General features: G+C 44.9%; 1 protein-coding gene and 1 long non-coding RNA gene across 2 annotated transcripts in view; one reads left to right on the forward strand and one right to left on the reverse strand.

Moving 5' to 3' along the window:
- Positions 1–19470, forward strand: part of LOC146859134 (uncharacterized) — a 2052335-nt gene that overhangs the window by 106603 nt on the left and 1926262 nt on the right. The window contains exons 13-14 of the mRNA XM_085649806.1: positions 5052–5219; positions 6049–6152. Coding sequence (XP_085505932.1) covers positions 5052–5219; positions 6049–6152 — 272 coding nt within the window. The remainder of the gene's footprint in view (positions 1–5051; positions 5220–6048; positions 6153–19470) is intronic.
- On the reverse strand, positions 12136–14267 carry LOC146859135 (uncharacterized). Its single transcript, XR_014980066.1, has 2 exons — positions 13282–14267; positions 12136–12570 (listed from the first exon to the last, which is right to left on the reverse strand). It is a non-coding gene; the product is annotated as an uncharacterized LOC146859135 (long non-coding RNA).

Here is a 19470-nt window from a genome sequence, read left to right on the forward strand (position 1 = left end):
GTACCTCAGTGATTGGATGAGTGTGGGTAATGGCTGACTGGAAGAATGGGTGCAAGGTAAATGCATGGGTCATTGGATGAGTGCATGGTTAGAGCCTCAGTGAATGGTTGAGTGGAAGAATAATGCCTGAGTGATTGCATAAGTATATGGGCAGTACCTGGGTGATTGCATAAGTGCAGGGGTACTGTCTGAATGATTGGATGAGTGCACAGGTTGTCCCTGAGTGACTTTATTAGTGCATGGCTAATGTCTGGTTGCTTAGATGAGTACATGGGCAGTGCCTGAGTAAAAGGATGACTGCAACAGAAATGCCTGGGTGATTGGATGAGTGCATGGGTAGTGTATCACTGAATGAATAAGTACAGAAGTAGTATTAGAGGTGAATGAATGAGTTCAACAGAAGTGCCTGAGTGATTGCATGAGTACATGGGTAGAGCATTGGTGATTGCATAAGTGCAGGAGTAGTGTCTCAGTGATTGCATGAGTGCATGGGTTTTGCCTCTGTGAAATGAAAAATGCAAGGATAATGCCTGCGTTATCCTATTAGTGCCAAAGTTGTGCTACAGAGATTAGATGACAGCATGGATAGTGTTTGTGTGAAAGGATCACTACCTGGTTGATGACATCAGCAACATAATGAAAGTTTTTAAATAGTGTAAAGAATCAACATTATTTTTAATCGAAATAAATAACATAACAGTGTTGACTGCACAGTCAACACTGAGAGGAGCACAAATTGTGCACTGCATGTACCATGCAGCAAAGGAGAAAATTGTTTTTCATGACCTCCTCTACCATTTATCACACATTCCTAATGTTCCTTTTTGTAAAAATTGCAATCCGGCCCATTGTTTACACCTTTATCCGGCCCCAGCCTGAGATTACGTCTCGAGCCGGAGAGTACAGTCCGGGTGCGGAGAGTACCTCCGTGTGCAGAAATTCCGGCTTGAGTGTGGACGTAAAGTTAAGAGTCGTAAGTGCATTCTGTGAATACCAAAAATCGTAAGTGCCTTCTGTGAATACCAAAAGTAGTAAGTTTAGGATTTTGTCTCAGATTAGTTCTGTGAATCGACACCGGAATAGTCATTGAGCTTTTTACCAGTTTGCCTTCCGTAAAATGTAATCTTACATCTATATTTCAATTCTTTTCTGGCATGGTGGATTTGTAAATTGCTCAATAGTCTACATCCTGTATTTTCCAATATCCCTGCATTCTGATGTTATTCAGAAGTTAGATTTGTGACAGTCAGCAGAAGCCTCTAGCATGGAGATAATGTCTGCCAACACAGTAGAGTTCTGGTAGGAGTACAGGGGCTAGAGAGGGCCTTGCACTTTGCACACAACATCATGCCCCGCTGATAGTGTTTTTTTAAAGTTTTTTATTAATGGCATGAGCGTGACTAATCCTTTGTGACTGGGCTTGCATGTGTCACAAAGTGAGAGCCAGATTCTAGAATCTTGAGAGGAAAGATCGGATTAAAGCAAGACCCTGCTAGTCCATAGGGAACAGTTCCAGGAAAAGGTCATTTTCTGAAGAGACCTTTCATCTTAGATGCTAACCTTGATTATCAGAATGAAAATCCCTTCAGTGGGCTCTCTAGAGAGGTTGACACATGGGGCTAGGTGTTTTGAGCTTGGTGCATTGAAGCTTCATTGGTTGGCTACAACCTGAATAGATTTGGCTTTGAGGGGCTTTCGAGTGCTGGCCACTGACTATTGAAGAGGAGGAAAGTGATGACGAACCTGTAAGTATGGCTCCTTTTCCAGGATAATGATGGGGCTGCTCTTGAAGGGATTAGGGCCAGCAACTGGAGGAAGGTGATTGTGAAGTGTTGATTTCAGCTCGGTTCCGCAGGTCGCTCTTCTCAAAGTTTCTCCATGTTTTACGTGGTGCTTTACTTTATAGTTTTCCAAAAATAGCTCATAGTGTGCTTGATTGTGCCTTGCTTTCCAAAGTTTTAGGAGAGGTTCTGTCTCCATCAGCTTCCAGTAGTTGAGTCTGTAGGTGGTAAAAATTCATGATTTAGTTGGTACAATATCATCTTTCTCAAGGATCATTGTCATGTTGGATTGGAGTCATATGCTTTTAGAATGTACATTATGCAAACCCTTAATTACCCTATGAGCCCAGAGCTGTTAAATGGAGCACACAGACAGTAGAGTTATCTGGAAGATAGTGTGTATTGTCAGTTGCTCTAGGTTACCTAGATAGGATCTGTCACCATGTCTGTGTAATTATGTTGGGTATGCATGTCTTTGATCTATCAATCTTTGTTGTGGATAACCATGGTCTGTATGATCTCTCACACAGATCTAAAAAAACAAAATGGAGGCCCAGCAGGCCAGAAGCAGGAATCCCTATTTTGGTTGCAACCCCTGTGAGTTGCAAGCTAACAGGGATGAGACTGCAAAAAGGCCTTTAGAATGTACAAAATTCTTTAATATTTTGTAAAAAGGCTTTTGCAATAATTTCTGAATTGTAATAAGGATGCAGAATGAAAGGTACATCCCCCTACACTTTCTGAATCAGAGAGGAATGTACCAATAGTTTGTGACCACAATTGTGGTTGCAAACCATTGATGTGTTCCTCGCCCCCGTGCTGGGGTGGTAACTGATTCACAAGGGGGAAGGTTTCCTTTGAGGAACCTTCCCCTTTGTGAATCATATCGGCAGCCCCAGGTGGCGCATGCTCCCCCTGATGTTTTCACTAATAGGAAACTTTTTTTTAAAGCAGCCCAGATTTCTTCAAGGATCAGGGATGCTTTTAAAAGAATGAGTCCCATTTAACAATGCAAACGGGGGCGGTGGTCTCCTGCTCCTTTCAGGCCACCATCCATGTGTTAGTAGCCAATCACAGGGATTTGCAAATAGTGGCCTGCCTAATTAATACTTATTAGGCATGTCTTTCTGTGACCTCCTGCCCTCCTGCACCTGGATATTTTGTGATGTGACCTATTATTATCTATGCCGTATCACAAAATTAGAGACTGGCCACAAAACGTTGGTGCACAATTTATGACCATTTTTGTGACCACATTTGTGACCAGTCTTTTGGTACACCTGGCTCTATGATGATATGTTTCTGCAGGTTTTACCTATCCTACAAGTGCCAATTACAGTAGCATTCAGCTACAACAATGCTAAACTCAGGAGTATAGCGTTTACAAAAGAAGACGTTGTACACCCTTTAACTCTAGCTAATAGGGTCTTTTGTTTCAGGTGTACTTTCAAGTGACCAGGCGGGGCAGTTGGTGCACTGTCAGATGACTGGTGAAAGCCATGTGTAGTTTGGGACCTAGTGTTCCCTTCAAGATCAGGAGCTGTTCAAGTGCTTCGAATCTCCAGTCATACTCTCATTACACGTTGCACAGTACTGCTCTGACAAGGTGGTAAATGTGAGCCGGGGTCAGTTGCTGGGTGGAAGGGAAGAGCAAATGGTGTTTCGCTGGCAACGGTGAGCATGTCACATTTAGCTCTTCCTGCTAACAAAACAAGCATTTGCAATGCAATAGGTCTCGCATTTGCCGGAGTTTAAGCTATTGGCATTGTAAATGACAATGCCTTTTATTTATCTGTTCAATAAAAGACATTGACATTTACAATGCCAATAGCTGAAACTCAAATGCGAGACCTATTTCATTTCAAAGAAGCAATCGCCATTGTCCCGGGCTGCTTGGAAAGTGAACGCACGCATGGCTCGCTGAATGTTGCAGGAAAGTATGTCTGCCTCCAGTAGGAGAAACTCATTAAAGAAAAGAGTGCTTACAGACCAAATAACACATACCGTGTAACAACAGAGGTAAAAGTGCCAGTCCTCATGGGAGGTTACAAATGAAGACAATGCGGTACTAAAGAGGAAATAACAAGCCTATTAACAAATCAGAAGCCAGCATTTACAAAGGACAATGACACAAGCCAATGAAAAATATGGGCGGAGAGTGGGCGGAGCTTCAACTCCATACTCCAATACAGCACGCCTCGCAGAGCAGCGCATGCGCTGCTCAGGCTCAACCTTAAAAGCAGGACAGATGCTTGGCTGCGGTTACAGTCAAACCCTCAAGTGTTTTTATTGGCTGATTTTTCTAGTGTCTCCGCAGCAGGCAAAACTGGGTGTAGGATTTAGATCACTTGTGATCACACGAAGAATGATGAGGTCCTTATAGTTATCTGTTAGGGCATGATATTTAACTGCTTCGGTTGTGGCCTTCTTATTCTTTCTTCAAAATCTGTTTAAAGCAGTTACACTCAAGTAGCTTTTGACTTCTAAATCCAGTAAAACTGAGTACATTGGAAATATGTTTACTTCATGAGTTTGAAAATGAGTACACACAGATTTATAGCTATTTATTTGCGCACAGTTGCATTATAAGTTGATTATTGTGTTATTTTATCTTGGTGACAAGAAATATTTGTCCTTTCAAATTCAACTCAACGCTATTGGAACTTCCCTTCAGGATGTTTTTTCTTCCATTTGCATGATTTGTTTTTTCCCCCATTCCCAGGGCTTCAGAGCAAGCTTGATTTTAATGCTTATTTTTTACAAATATTACAGCAGGGAACGTTTTTTTGTTGGAGGCAGCCGCTGGTGCTGTCGCGTGTGGAGTTACTGATCACCAAAGCTGCCTAATGTTCATTTTACCTCCTTGCTTCTTTCTTCCACCACACTACACCTCATGCATCTTTATCTTACTCTTTCAAGTTCTTTTTCATCCCCTCTTACTTTGTTAGTCACTATTTTCTTATCCTTTTCCTCCTTCTTAATCCCTTTCCTGCATTTCTCTCTGTAGCACTGGCTCACAGTCTGATGATAAAAAATAAGTGTTGATTGCCAAAAGTGAATGCCAGTGCTCACCCTCTCCTACCACCTGCACAAAGAAAGCCCTGCCTGGAACAGCTCACACAGTTTTATTTTATGTGTTACCGTAGCTTCAATGGAGAAGAGGGTGCATAATTCCAAAAGATTGTTTGGCAACAGTTTGCAAATTTTCATTCAAACGTGAGTACATTAAGTTAAGAACACGATGACTTGAATGTGTGCTGAAATTCACAGGAGCATCTACGGGACAAGGACCAGCAGTTGGTTACCATGTTCATCGAAGAACTCACACAAGTGAAGGACATGTACCTGCAGATGTGCGAGGACCCTCCGCAGCACATCAGCACAACCCCTACTGTCAGCAAACTCATCTGGATAAAGGGACTGAAAGCTAGAATCTCTGTAAGTTGGTATACATGTTCCTAAGTGGAAATGTACATTTTTGATCACATAATGACAAAAGATCCCTACTCAAAAAGGCGTTTTGTCTTTTAAAATTCATATTGTTTTGTAAATAGTTTATATTTTTAAATTCGAGTTCTGGTATATTGAACTGTTCAGCTTGCATATATTTCTTTTATTCACTGTGCTTGAATTGTATTGTTTTGAATATTGTGTTTACTTTATATTTGTTTCTCCATATAATTTCAATAAAGCATTTGAAACAAAAAAAGAGGTTTTTGAGGATATAAGTTAGTACTCTTAGCCCAAAAACATCAAAAATGGGGCTCATCAGGGAATATCCCTATACAGTTAGTACACATAGAAGGGACTGTACTTTCTTTGCTCTTACACCAGTAAGGAGCTAGACATTTCAGGAGCCAATTCACAAAGGCACATAAGAGTACGTAAAAGAGTACTCATGTAGTGCTGCTTCCCGTACTCATAAATGCTTTCATGGCAATGCACCAAAGATACTGACTGGTTCCACTATTCAGACTGAAAGGGGTAAAAAAAAATGCAATTTGTTACTTTAAAAGGAACTTTTTAGGGGGGAGGTATCATTGGGGTTTGTATGATTTTACTATTTTCATATTTTTTGGCCCGGTTTATGTCTACTGCCCGTAGTTTTGCTCAGCTTGGCAACCCAGTTGCCTCGTTGGTATTGTGCCTCTGGAATTGAGGGTGTTGTTGTTCACTGTTCGCTTGAAATCAATAAACAGATTTAAACCATAAAAGGAACTTTTTTAAATCCTAATGTAAACGTTTATATGTTCTTGCATTAACCAAGGAGCCCATGACCAAGCTGAAAATGGTTTCACCGGTTTCTCTGGAAGGAGACCTAGGATGGAAGTTAAGGAACATCTACACAGAGACACTGGAGGAACTTGAGAGGTATTTCACAGTTCCTTTCTTTTGTAATTGGACATTTGTGGCATTGTTTAGCTGATCCCAAGCAGGGTGGTTTGATGCATTTATTTGTAATTCTACGAATACACTCTTTACTTCTTAATTATTGCTTTATTGCAGAGTTGGCCACGCCCATCCAGGGTCCCTGAGCACTGCATAGATTTTGGGATACATACAAATTGTCAGAACATTTACTAAATATGTCAGTTGGTTGTCACAATAAAACCAATTTGGGTTATCACGTTAACCTTGTGCGGAGAGGCATTACAAGCAGATGCCAGTAACTGCTGATGATGCTGTCAGTGCTGAAGAGTGGGAGGAGCTCACGGTTGGCCAACTGGGGTGCACAGGGATAGAGTGAATATGAAGATATTACGCTTGCACCTTATGGTCATTTTGTGAACAAGTGAATTCTTCCTTTTCAGTATAGCGTGGAAGTAGGGCCTTCACAAAGTCCAATTGCATCACAACTGTTTGGTCAGATACAGAACGTATGTGGGCCAAGGCCATGTTTAGCCTCCTGAGACAATGCCAGATGCCCCTGGTTCGCATAAAGCCATTTTGATCACAATGCATTAGGGATCCCACCTATTTGACAATTTAGGTTCCAGAAGATGTGATCTGATTTCTTGTCCCCTGTTACTAGTCAGGTTGTACTGCTCGTTTGCGTTATATTAACCTAAGAGAGTTTATTGCTATTCATGTCTGGGCAGGGGGAGTGCTTTAAGTCGTGTGCTGTATTTGAAAGTGCACAGGAAGATCTTGACTGGTGGCGTATGCACAGTTGATCGCTGAGATGGTTTTTGTAATGCTTTTTTCTTAGTCTGCGGATACTCTGTTTTGTGATCCCTGTTCACTTGGCTTCTTTCATTGTCTTCATGGATTAGTAGAAAAGACAAGGATGCCTTGTAATTCAGAAACATATGAAACAATTATACATTCTTGGGGTCTTTCATCATCAAACCTTGACCCAGAGCAAGAGGAAGAAATGGAGAAAGAAGGAGGAAGGGAAACATAGGAACACATTAACAAATTGAGAAAGTAATGTTGCATATGTACTGTACCGTTGTACAGTAGTACATTGGTACTTGATGGAAATTAAAACTTAATGTTTGGATAGTGAACTTGTGTTTACTAAAAATAAAAAAGTGGTATGTAGGCAGAAACTTTATATCTGCACTCCCTTCCTTGACCTTGAAATACTTGAATCTGGAAAAAAAAGTGTGGTGGTTTGGATCACATTTTTCCAGATATTTTCCAGATCGGTGATGTGCATCCAATGTCTAAGGCCTCCGAAAGAGTTTGGGTCAGTTCTCCTTCAGATGTCATTTTTAGGTTGCTCTCCATACACAGCCTATGTGCAAAGTGTTGGGTCTCAGAGTTCCTTGCAATGGAGCTGGCTCCAAGCAGCAGTATCCAAAATGAGGAACAATATGAAGTGTAAGATCTCTGCAGGCTGAAGCCATAACCAGAGACAGACAAATGGGCAGACTATGCCTAGAACCTTCTTCACTTTGTTCAACAGAGACTTCAATCAAATCCCTCACCACTACCTTTACCAAATGGCTGTGCTCAGGAAGAACTTTCAGCAGTCCTTGCAGTCCTCATTTCCCTTATCTCTGATAGAGATATCCAGTCTGGATCCGGACATTTTTCAGCAGTACTTCTGTGCACCGGGGGACGGCATTGTACGGCTCTGTGATGACTTTGGCTCTAGTCATGACGTCAGTGAAGCCATATACATCCCCTCCACCCTTCAGACACAGGAATGCACACTGTCTGGGGTAAGGTAATCTTATCTTCCATCTTGTGTCCTGCTAAACCAGGGGTATCTAAAATGGATTCCCCGGCCCCATTACTAAGACAACACAGTGAGTCATACTGCTATATATGTGAAATACATGCAGTGTATTCAAACACACTCACTTGACAAGCACACTGGATGTTGGCACCAGGTATAGTTAAAAAAAAATCTTTTCATTAAGTTTTCAACAATCTTAACATCGCAACACTGTAATGCATCTCCACCCCCAACCCACACCCCTTTGCTCAACCTCCCGTCTCGTTCGAGAACTCTGTGATGTAGACACCCTTTAATTCTGCCACAACCACTCCGTTGCCCCCTAGATTGGATTATGCCCTGGGTCACTGCACATTCCCTCCCCCCCCAAACTTCCAAAGGTTGGCCAGCTCAGGGAAGTTTGTGTTGCACTTTCCACTGTCTCCAGATTCAGTCATACCTCTGTGGGTACTCTCTCTAACAATAGTCCATCCCCCGTAGCCACTTTAAGAATGGAGAGGGGTCTCAAGATCTCCAGTGGCCCACTGTGTCTCACTTAGCTAAAACGCAGCTAATACCAACAAATAATTTCTGTCTTCAGTTTGCTTCCCATCCCAGGAATACTCTCATGATTGCTAATTTGTGGTCCCATTGTTTCAAATATCTGCATGCCCTCTTTAGGTTGCTGAAAAGCAAATTCCAGTACCCCTGCATCAACAGGCACTCCCTTACCTCATGCATAAAGGTACATCTGACCTGGCCACAATGGAGACAATGGACCCGCTACACCTCCCCATCCTCCACAACTTTTCAGGGGTGTAATGACTCCTGTGAAAGTATTTAACCTGGACTAATATCAGGCGGGCCTGTATTGTCAGTTCTTGGGCTGCCATTTTTGTCTCAGCTCATTCATCGTCGTCCAAGGGCCCCAGTTCATATTCCCACCTTTCCCGCAATTGGTTTAGTGGGTCCCCGACATTTACCACCAGAGTTCTATATGATCTAGATATGCCCTTTCTCCCAATAGCAGACATCGTGAGTCCGATTCCTAATAGGCTATACTCGGGGTGTGCCGTTATGCGAGCACTGTGCCGATCCAGTGCATGTTGGGGCTGTAAGTAAAGGAAGGACTGGGTCTGTGTAAATCGTACTCAGCTGTGAGTTGGTCATAGGACATCATGTGATGTGTCTGCAAGATGTCTCCCAATTCAGAGATCCCCAACTTATCCCAGTTCCTGAAGCCCCAAGGTCCTGCCGTTTCAGATAGCCATATACCCATTCACAATGGCATCTTCTTGGTTGGCACACTCCACCATCTTATCCACTGCAGAGCCTCTTTCCAGCTAATCACGGGAATGGCCATAATGTCACGGAGAGCGGGGGAAGGAGTTTCCCATACAGCGAATGGTGCCTGCCCTGTAAAGAGAGTCCGCTGAAGCCTCGTAGCTGGGTTCCCTGGTACCCAAAGATCCAATCATTAACCGTAAGCAGCTGGGCTGCCCAGTAATACAGTCTGATGTCTACTCCCCCTAGTCTGCAGTCATAAGGGCAGTGTACTTTTTATGGGAGATTCTAGGAGCCAATCCTCCCCACACATAGCTATTGATGGTGGCTGGTAGGGTTGTAAATCAATGAATAGGTATTTTGTGTGGGTAGTGTTGCAAAAAATTCAACAGCTGTGGCAGGGCCATCATTTTGAAGAGGGCTATGCACCTCATCATGTCCAGGAGGAGCGTGTTGCATCTCACCATATGTCCCTTGATTTTGCCTGTCAAGGGGTTGATATTGCTATCCTAGCAGTCTTCAGAGTCTCTCAATATATACATGATCAAATATTTAAATTCTCTGGTTGTGAGCTCCAGAGGAGTGCTCACCACCAGAAATATGGCTGATCTCTTCCAGTTCACCCTCTGGCCGTGGGATCAATTGGTTCGGGCACTGGATATAAAGAGGGACATCATCCCCATACAAAAAGATTCAGTCCTCTAATTCACCACCCTACCTTAGGCCCCACACCTGTAGTGTGGTGCAAACCTTTTCAGGAATTCTGTAGGAAATCCATTTGGGATGGGCACCTTCCCCGACTCCATCTTCTGCAGGGCTGCGAGTAACTCCCCCTCTGCCGGGGGAATCTAAGGCTGCCATCCCACCATTGGAGAATTGCTAGACGACCAGGTCCACTGCTATGGGATTTTGTTGTTCTCCCCTGCCCAGCGGGTTCGAATAGTAAAGTTTCTCATAATATTGCTAATGTTATCAGTGATTGCCTCGGTATCGTGGGTCACTTCCCAGTCAGGTCCATGCACCCGTGGGACAAACCTATCTGCCAGAGAATGGCTCACAATCTGTGTAGCAGTTTTCCCATCTTGTCCCTGAATTTGTACACTCTGTTTTGAGAATCTGACATTACTACCCTGGCTCGAGACATTAGTTTCTGCTTAAGGGGCACCACTAATTGGTTCCAGACAACAAAGTGTTTCGTCATCCCCAATTTGGGTTAGGTGATATTCCATTTCCCCAATCTGCCTTTCTAGGGCCATGATTTCTTCTCCCCTTTCCTTCCTCTTCCTAGCAGTGAATGCTATTATGTCCCCCCGAAGAATTGCCTTTATTGCCTTCCACAATGTAATTGGGTAGACCTATAGGGTGGACATCTTTCAACCATCCTGCTTGAGGCTCCAGTGCCTGTTAGACCTATGCCTCCCCAACCCCATTTACAATTTAATCAGTGTGTGAATTGTAGCTACCGATGTCTTCTGGAGTCCAGCAGCAGGACGGAAGCAGTAGTCTAGTCTTGAATGTGAACTGTGGGAATGGGGGTAGTATGTAAACTCATGCGCTGTTGTGCTCTTGGCTCTCCCCAGATCGCAGAGCTCCAGGGGCTCTGCCCATGGCGCAAGAGTCAAATGTCACCGGCCCCTCCTTTCACATCAAGTTGTAGGTACATAACATTTTTGAATTGTCCCCATATGTTAAGGTTCCCCTCTGGGGCCAAGGTGATAACTGTGGTCAGGTCTGTCATCGTGGTCACCAGCAGATTCGGTGGGACAGACACAGATACCACTGCCCATGGAATGCCAAACAGGAAGCCCATAGCCACCACATATCTATCCATGGCATCTGGGACCACCAGAGGGAAGGTTTTGTGTAACAAGATTGCAACCCCTAGTGAATCCTGCATGGTATACCCTATTAAAGTCATACAGGCACATGCATCAAAAAGAGAGTTTGCGAGTCCTTATTTGCGAATTTTAAGGAATCGCAAATAAAGACTCGCAAAACACGATGCAACAAAAACATTGCGAGAATATTGCGAATCGCTAAAAATCGCTAAATAAATTGCGATTTCGGCATTTGCGAACTCGCTATTAGCGATTTCGCAATTAGCGAAATCGCTAATACCGAAGTCGCTTTTTGATGCATCCTGATGACATCACAACCAGGAAGTGAGCAGCACCAGCCTCATTTCCAGTGCACAGTGTCAGGGAGAGGAGGGAGCTGGCTCTGGGAGCAGAACAGGAGTGTGACAGAGACAGAAGAAAAACTTGTGATATCAAATGGAAGCCTCACAAACAGCAGAGGAGAGCCAAACAGGCAGGAAACGCAAAATTAAATTTGCAGAAAAAGAAATTGACACCCTCATTGAGGGAGTAGTCCACAGCCATGACAAGCTGTTTGGAAAGGCATCATTGAAAGTGGCAGAGCAGGAGAAAAGGAAAATCTGGCTCCGGATCCAAAACAGGGTCAATGCCATTGGGGTGACACACCGCACCATTGAAGAACTCAAAAAACGATGGTACGACTTGCGCAGTCGGGCTAAGGTGCGCATAGCTGACCGCCTGAAGGAGGCAAAGAAGACAGGAGGGGGAACACCAACAGACACTGGGAACACTCCCATGGAGGACTTGATTGAATCCACCATCCAGCCAGAAGCTGTTGTTGGTGTGACCCAGCTGGACACGTCCGGAGCAGCAAACACATCTGAAGGTAAGATGAATGTATGTTTTCTTAGTGTTACAAAATGTAAAGGTAGAACTCGACCACAGCACAGCCCAAGTGCAGACCCTGAACATCCAGTACACAATGCATTCAGTAGGTGAGGGGCATTATGGGAGATGTAGTCAGGTCAAGCAGTTAAAATGTCAAATCTCAGAGTAACAACCCAAAAAAGCTTAATAGAGTATAAAATCATTTACAAAGGCAGAAATTTATTACTGTGCAATTAATATCACAGACATGAAATAATACAGTGTTGCACTGTTTCACCTCACAGATGCACAACGTGTAGAAGATGTGGATAGCGATTCCCCAGACATGCAGGACACCAGCGCAGGTGAACAGATGGACACACCTGTGGTGCAAATAAATCCCTCACGTCCAACAAAGTCACGCAGGGCTACTGTTCCATCCCTAGTCACCATGGAGTGTGAAGATGATGAGGCTGATGCAACACCAGGTGGCAGCCATGGCCAGACAACTTCCATCACACAAACACAACCACAGGTCCCCAGAACTAATCACAGAGCCCGGCGTAGGAGAGGAAGAGCACTCAGGACACAGCAGGAGGAGCAACCAAGTGATGTCTGGGGTGGTCTTGAGGGACAGATGCTCCGTATGCAGCGCCTGCAGACAAAAAACACACGATTAGTACAATTGCAAGTTGGCAAGATGGCTAGCAACATAGCAGTACTGTCAGAAAGTGTGCAGCAACTGAGCAAGGTGATGCATGAGGGAAATGTATCCCAGAAGAGACAGCATCGTCAACTAATGCTGCAATTGAAAATGTTTGCTAAATCAAACAATAGATTGGCCACGACAACTGCACTGCTGGCACGTAGGTCTGTGACCATGCAAACTGAAATGTGCCATTGGAGCGGCGATGTGGCTAAAGCACTGGACCAGGTCACCAATGCAGTTGATTTGCTAAATGCTTCCACAATTGCGGCCAACAATTCCACGCCCGAAGAGGGTAGTGAGGGTGGCTCAAGCCTAAGTAGTGTGGCAGTTCCAGTCCGCACTGCAGGAAGACGCAACACACGCAGCAGTACCCCCGCCGCTTCCAACATAACGGATGACAATGCTGGGTCTGACAGGCGTCTGGGTGTTCGTGGGAAAAAGCGCTAGACTGGCATGTACAAGTGCATTCCACTATGGTGACGTAACCATTTATTTGGATTTGACTTTTCACAGAGTGACAAGTGAATTGACATTTGCAAACCACTTATGTCCATTGCACTGGTCAGATTACAAGTGTGCTTGAACACTCATGGCAATTTTATTTAATTAAAGAATACTCTGATAGCAATAGTCAGTTTCTGTGTCATCATTACTCACCTCAGAAATAATTTTGTGTGATGTCAAATCTTCTCCTACGCCCTTCTGCTGCGCCTGCCCCTTGTGCTGCATGGTGTTGTGGCACTTGCTGGTTCCCATCCTCCGAATCGCTGTCAGACACCTCGATGTCCATTCCTCCCCTTGTCGCTATGTTGTGCAGCATGGCACATGCCGCTACTATCTTGCAGCATTGTTCAGGGTTGTACTTCAGTGCTCCACCGGTCTTATGTAGACATCTGAATCGGCTCTTCAACAGCCCAAATGTGCGCTCTATGATGTTCCTTGTCGAAATATGTGCTGCATTGTACCTCTGTTGATTGGCAGTTGTGGGATTGAGGTAAGGCGTCATTAGGTAATTACGCAAGGCGTATGCGCTGTCACCTACATGTAATGGAGCAAAGAGTCAGTGGCAGCTTCACATTGACATACGTACAATGACAGTGATAAACTATAACACATATTTACCAAGCAGATGTCCCTCTCCAAATTCTCCCCTGACAAGACGGGTGTGTATGCCACTTTGCCTGAAGATATAAGAGTCATGTGCACTCCCTGGAAATTGCGCAACAATGTCAGTGATAATGTTTTTGGCATTGCAAACAACCTGAATATTGAGGGAATGGTAAGATTTCCTATTTCTATATATATATTCCTGTGTTGCAGGGGGACATATTGCAACGTGGGTGCAATCAATACAACCCAAAACATGTGGGAAACGAGCTATCTGGTAGAACTCCTGTTTGGTTTTTGCAAGGTCAAGCGCGGTGGTAGGGAACTTGATATGAGACCCGATCACGGCCATCATGGCATCAAGGAATGCTTTCAATATTCTTGAAAGTGCGCTTTGTGACACACCTCCCGCAACAGCAATGACCCCCTGAAAACTGCCTGACGCCAGAAGGTGTAGGCAACATAGGACCTGCACATGCGTTGGGATGGCATTGGTCCTACGTGTCTGTCGTTGCATTATGGGGTCCAATTCATTGATTAGGTCATGGATCATTGCTGCATTGAGCCTATACTTGTCGTATATCTCATCCTCTTGCTGGCCTAGCAAAGTTATGCGGACTCTGAAGATGCGCTCATTCATTCGCCTCCGTCTCTGTGCGGCAGCCTGCAGCCTCATCCTCCTCGCCATCAGGTAAATCCCTGCCATTGTGAACAGTGCTGGCTCATTCTGGGTGTGTTTAAATGGGTTTCAGTTGGTTTTCACCTGTCTGTGATTTGCACTCATGATTACCACCTGGTTGTGATCCTTCTTATTTAGCGATCGCTAATTTGCGATTTTCATGGAAATCGCTATTTGCGATTTGTCATGCATACATTTTGCGATTCGTTGTTTGCGATTCGGTAATTGGGACACGCTAATACCGATTCGCTATTTGATTCGCAGAATGTTTTGCGATTCCTTATATTTGCGAAAAAATGGATTTTCGCAAATATACCGTTGATGCATTTCAACACTGACTTTTGCGATCGCAAACGGCCTATTTTTGCGATTCGCACCCTTTGCGATCGCAAAAAGGTTTGATGCATGTGCCTGAGAGAGAGTAAAAAAGGCGCAACTATTCCCGAGCAAATGTGTCTCTTGCAAAAATAGAACTGCCGGGGCAGCTTGTGGGTCCCTCAAAGAATTGCTATGTATTTTATTTTAACCAGCAACCCATTGACATTCTAGGACAATATCTTATATTAGGTGATGGTGGTGTCAGAGGTCATGGTTCATTGAGTGTGTGGGACTGAAACCCGGGAATTGTGTTCAGCATTAGGCGATGCCCCAAGTCTGTCCTCCTTTTGTAAGCCAAGTTGGCCTCCTCTCAGTCTGCTGCGTTTACACCTGCTTGTGATCCTCCTAGAGCGGGACAGTTGACTTCCTTCAGCCTCCCGAAATGTCATTGGCTCCATTGTTGGTTTGGGCAATTGTATCCTCTCTTTTGCCCAGCCCCAGGCCTTCTCCGGGCTCCCAAAGAAAATGGTTCTCCCCGATATATTACTTTCAGTTTGACAGGTACATCAACATATTTTGTATGTCCATAGCCATAGTTTCCTCCTTGCCTCTAGGAAAGATTTACAAAGGAGCTGCACTGTAGCTGTGTAATCAGGGAAGAGCAAAACCCTGGACGCTACAGATGTCTGGCTGTCGGCGTGCCTGTCACAGGATGGAGTCCCTGTCCAGAACGTTCAACACCCTGATGATGATAACTCTAAGCGGAGCCCCTGTTGGGGGCCTTGGGGCTCGCGCCCTGTGTACGCTTTCCAGAACAAAGCGGGAAATACTTCACCATCCAGTATCCAGTTTCTGAACCAATCCATGAGTAATTTCTCTGGGCTCCGGCAGTCCCATCAGACGCAAGTTGTTTCTGCACGACTGGCCTTTTGCGTCTTCCACTCTGTGTTTCAGCATTAATAACAGGTCTCTCAACTCTCTCCTTATTCGTGGTGACCCCCACATCTTCAAAGGACAAAATATGCCCCTCTGCTTCCGTGGTGTGATCAGATAGATTACCTAGGTCTTGGCAGAGAAGAGATACTTCCACTCCTACCCCTCCGATCTTCTAAATTAGGTCTTTGTGTGAGTGCTTAATGGCCTGGAGTAATGTGGCTGACAAAACGGTGTCCTTTTGATTCTAGGAGGGAGGGAGGGTGGGTGGGTGGTGATGGGCCCTGCATCCCTTACCACAGAGGCTCCGCTTTCTCCTTCACAATCTCTGCTGGGCAGAGGCTTTCTGCTGGGGTCTAATCTTGGAGACACGCATGTCTGGCCCCAGGGTAGTCGCAGGAAACGGGAGTCTGGCCCAAGGGGAGGTCTCAGGTGTCTCGCCCTGGCAGCCCAGTGATCAAGGGAGGAGTATGGCTGGACTTGTGTGACCATCTCCTAATAGGGAAGCTGTGTGCCATTCTCCTACCTGTGGCACGAAACATCTTGTGAGGGTTTCAACACACCCAGGCCGCAATCTAAATCCTGGTTGCTCCTGGAGCCCAGCCTGTCTCCACTGCCTTGGGCCGACTGTTCAGCCTTCTCTGGCCCACTCAGCCACCTCGAAGTGAAAGAGAATCTCTGCCGCTATGCTGTCTCCTCTCCCTCACTGTGCCGTAAAAGTCAATGCAGTGGTAGAAATGGGTCACCATTGTAGGCTTGCATTTCCCAGCGATGTTTGCCACAAACGGACCTGTCACCCGGCAGGCCGTCTTTACGCCTTAATCATTCCTCTCTTCCCTGGCTCCCTGGTTGGACACAGAAGGCTAAAGGTGGCAATCTCAGGGGCCGCCACTTGGATTTTTATGGCCGAGAGAGGTAGCACCAAAATCCACTCGCTTGTGCTGCTGTTATAGTCTTGGCCTGGTGTGGTGCCCAGCCCGTCTGCACCTCTCTGAGATGCCCACTTGACTGTTACAGGCCCATGTGGTTACCTGGAATCGGAAGGGGCTCCTGGCCACGCTTCGACCGCATGGCTGTCTACTCACAATTGCTTGAGTCGGTGCGGAACCAGGGGGGTAGGGCTCACTGCCGTGGATTTGCAGCTCTGGGTGATGTTTGTGGCCGGTAGGCCCATATCCGGGTAGATCTTGCAAAGAACCTAGGTCATTGCAGGCCGAAGCAGTGGTCGTAGTGGGTGGGATCGGAAGGGCACAGCGTGCCCCAACTTTTTAAATTTCATAGAATCCATTCCCCTACTTTTATTTTAAAAAGTGTCCCAGGACGTCAGTAATAGCTAAGGCCTATAGATAGGCTTGGCTGTTCTTGGCTATTCGAGAACGGGCAGGATGGGCAGAGAAGAAAAAGGACTCTGTCTTTTCCTTCTTGCCCAGAGAAGACTAGGGCAGTGTCCACTTCTCTTTCTCTGCCACTGGCAGCTGTTCTCTCTCTCTCTTTCTTACTCTTATTCCCTCTCTTTCTGTCTATGTCTCCCTCCTCCTCACTTGCTGAAAACCGTAACTTCAAGAAACGACTCTTACCCTCTCTTTCCTCTTCTTTCGTTCATTTGTTCCCTTGTGAAATGGATCCAAAAAAGAAAGAAACACTTTTACTGGAAATGTCGTCTTTTTCTGACATTTTTCTATTCTAAAGTGCAGCCTCTGGACGGTTCAAAATACGAAAAATAACTAAATGAAGCAAGTGCTCGCTTTCATTTTCTCGTCTTTCGTTGAACAGCATTGTTTTCCCAGGGTTGGGATAGCACCATTCCTAGAGGTACAGCAATACCTGGTTGATGCGTGGAGTGAAATACACTTAATTGTTTTCTTATAAACTGTTTTCCTTATTGTAGTTTATTAAATGTGTACCGCGGCTCTGTGTCCTAGTGCTTACGTGTTTTTTGTAAGGATATAAGCAATGATCATTGAAACGGGTCCCTTCTGGGCCCTGTAGTCAAGTCATGTCCTTAACCTCTTAGGTAAAAATATGAATTGATTTCTGACTAATGAGTGTAAAAGCGCTAAGCCTTTTATGGGCTATTTGGGGTAGTACATGCTTAGGCCCCTGTAACTTTTTGACCACATAAGGTATCTATGCCAAATTTGCGTCCTTTTCTTCCAACATCATGGGGATTGTAAAGGTACCCAGGGTTTGTGGATACCCCTGGAGGGGTCCCAGAAATTAGCCAAAATACAGCACAATTTAGTTTTTGGGGGGAAAAATTGGAAAAACGGGCTGCAAATGAAAGCGTCTGGGTTTTTCTCTGCCAATGGTATCAAAAAAGGGTTTGTGGGGCTGACATCACCATTTTCCCAGCTTTTAGGGAATGACAGACTTTTGTCAGAAAACCAAAATTTTTTACACAGTTTTGGCATTTTTCTGGGACATAGCCTTTTTTTGCTATTTTTTGTGCTTTCAACCTCCTTCCAGTTAATGGTAGAAATGGGTGGGAAAGCAATAATGGATCCTCGAAAGCTATACATTTTAGAAGAGTATATACAATTCTGAATTCAGCAAGGGGTCATTTGCGTAGATCCATCAAGGTTTCTTTATAAAAACTAACAGTTAAATATAGGAAAATTATCCGCGACAGGCAAGGGCCCAAAACATTTTTTGATAGGCAATGTTGATGTTGCCTCACTACGTTTTGGGCCCTTGCCTGTCTCGGGTACTTGGGCCTCCCACACAAGTGAGGCACCATTTTTATAGGGAGACCTGGGGGAACGCTGGGGGGTGGGAAATTTGTGTGAGCCCAGTGATGCCACAACTTTCCCACACAAAAATGTGTGAAAAAAGTGATTTTGTTCAGCTAAAATTGAGGTTTGCAGGGGATTCTGGGTAAGGAAACAATGGGGGATCCACGTAAGCCATACCTCCCTGAAAGCCCCCCGGTGTCTAGTTTTCAGAAATGTGTGGGTTTGGTAGATTTCCCTAGATGGCCGCCGAGCACGGGGCCATAAACCCAGGTGACCCCCCTTGCAAAACCAGGTGGTTTTGAGATCGGCAATTTTGATGTTGCCTCACTACGTTTTGGGCCCTTGCCTGTCGCGGGTACTTAGGCCTCCAACACAAGTGAGGCACCATTTTTATCGGGAGACCTGGGGGAACGCTGGATTGTAGGACATTTGTGTGAGCCCGTGATGCCACACTTTTCCACACAAAAATGTGTGAAAAAAGTAATTTTTTCAAGTTAAAATTGAGGTTTGCAGGGAATTCTGGGTAAGGAAACGTTGGGGGATCCACGCAAGCCATATCTCCCTGGAAGCCCCCGGTGACTACTTTTCAAAAATGTGTGGGTTTGGTAGGTTCCCCTAGATGGCCGCCGAGAACGGGGCCAAAAACACAGGTGACCCCCCTTGCAAAACCAGATCGTTTTGACATAATTAGTTGATTTTTTCTACAGCGTGGGAATTTTGGCACAATATTTCAAGGAAAATTTGACAGACATTTTGAGGTTTGCAGACATTGTGGATAGAATAACTTGTTGGAATTTACAAGAGAGACATCACCATGAACTCCCATGGGTTTACGACAATATCTACAGTTGGTAGGTTATTCTCAGATGGAATGTACACCTTGGCAGTGCAAGTTTCTCTCAGTGGGGCAATATGGTGTTCAGTGGGGGAAAGGATATGGCACTATGGCCAGAGATACCAAATTTGGAACTGGAGAACCAGGTTCAGCCTTCTTGTTACCAGCCCATCTGACCACTCTCCTGAGAGAGCACAGTCATATGCTAGACCTTAGAAGGCCCTGTTAGACCTTAGAAGCCC

The sequence above is a fragment of the Triturus cristatus genome, chromosome 3_2 (assembly GCF_964204655.1).
Source record: "Triturus cristatus chromosome 3_2, aTriCri1.1, whole genome shotgun sequence".
NCBI classification, from domain to species: Eukaryota; Metazoa; Chordata; class Amphibia; order Caudata; family Salamandridae; genus Triturus; species Triturus cristatus.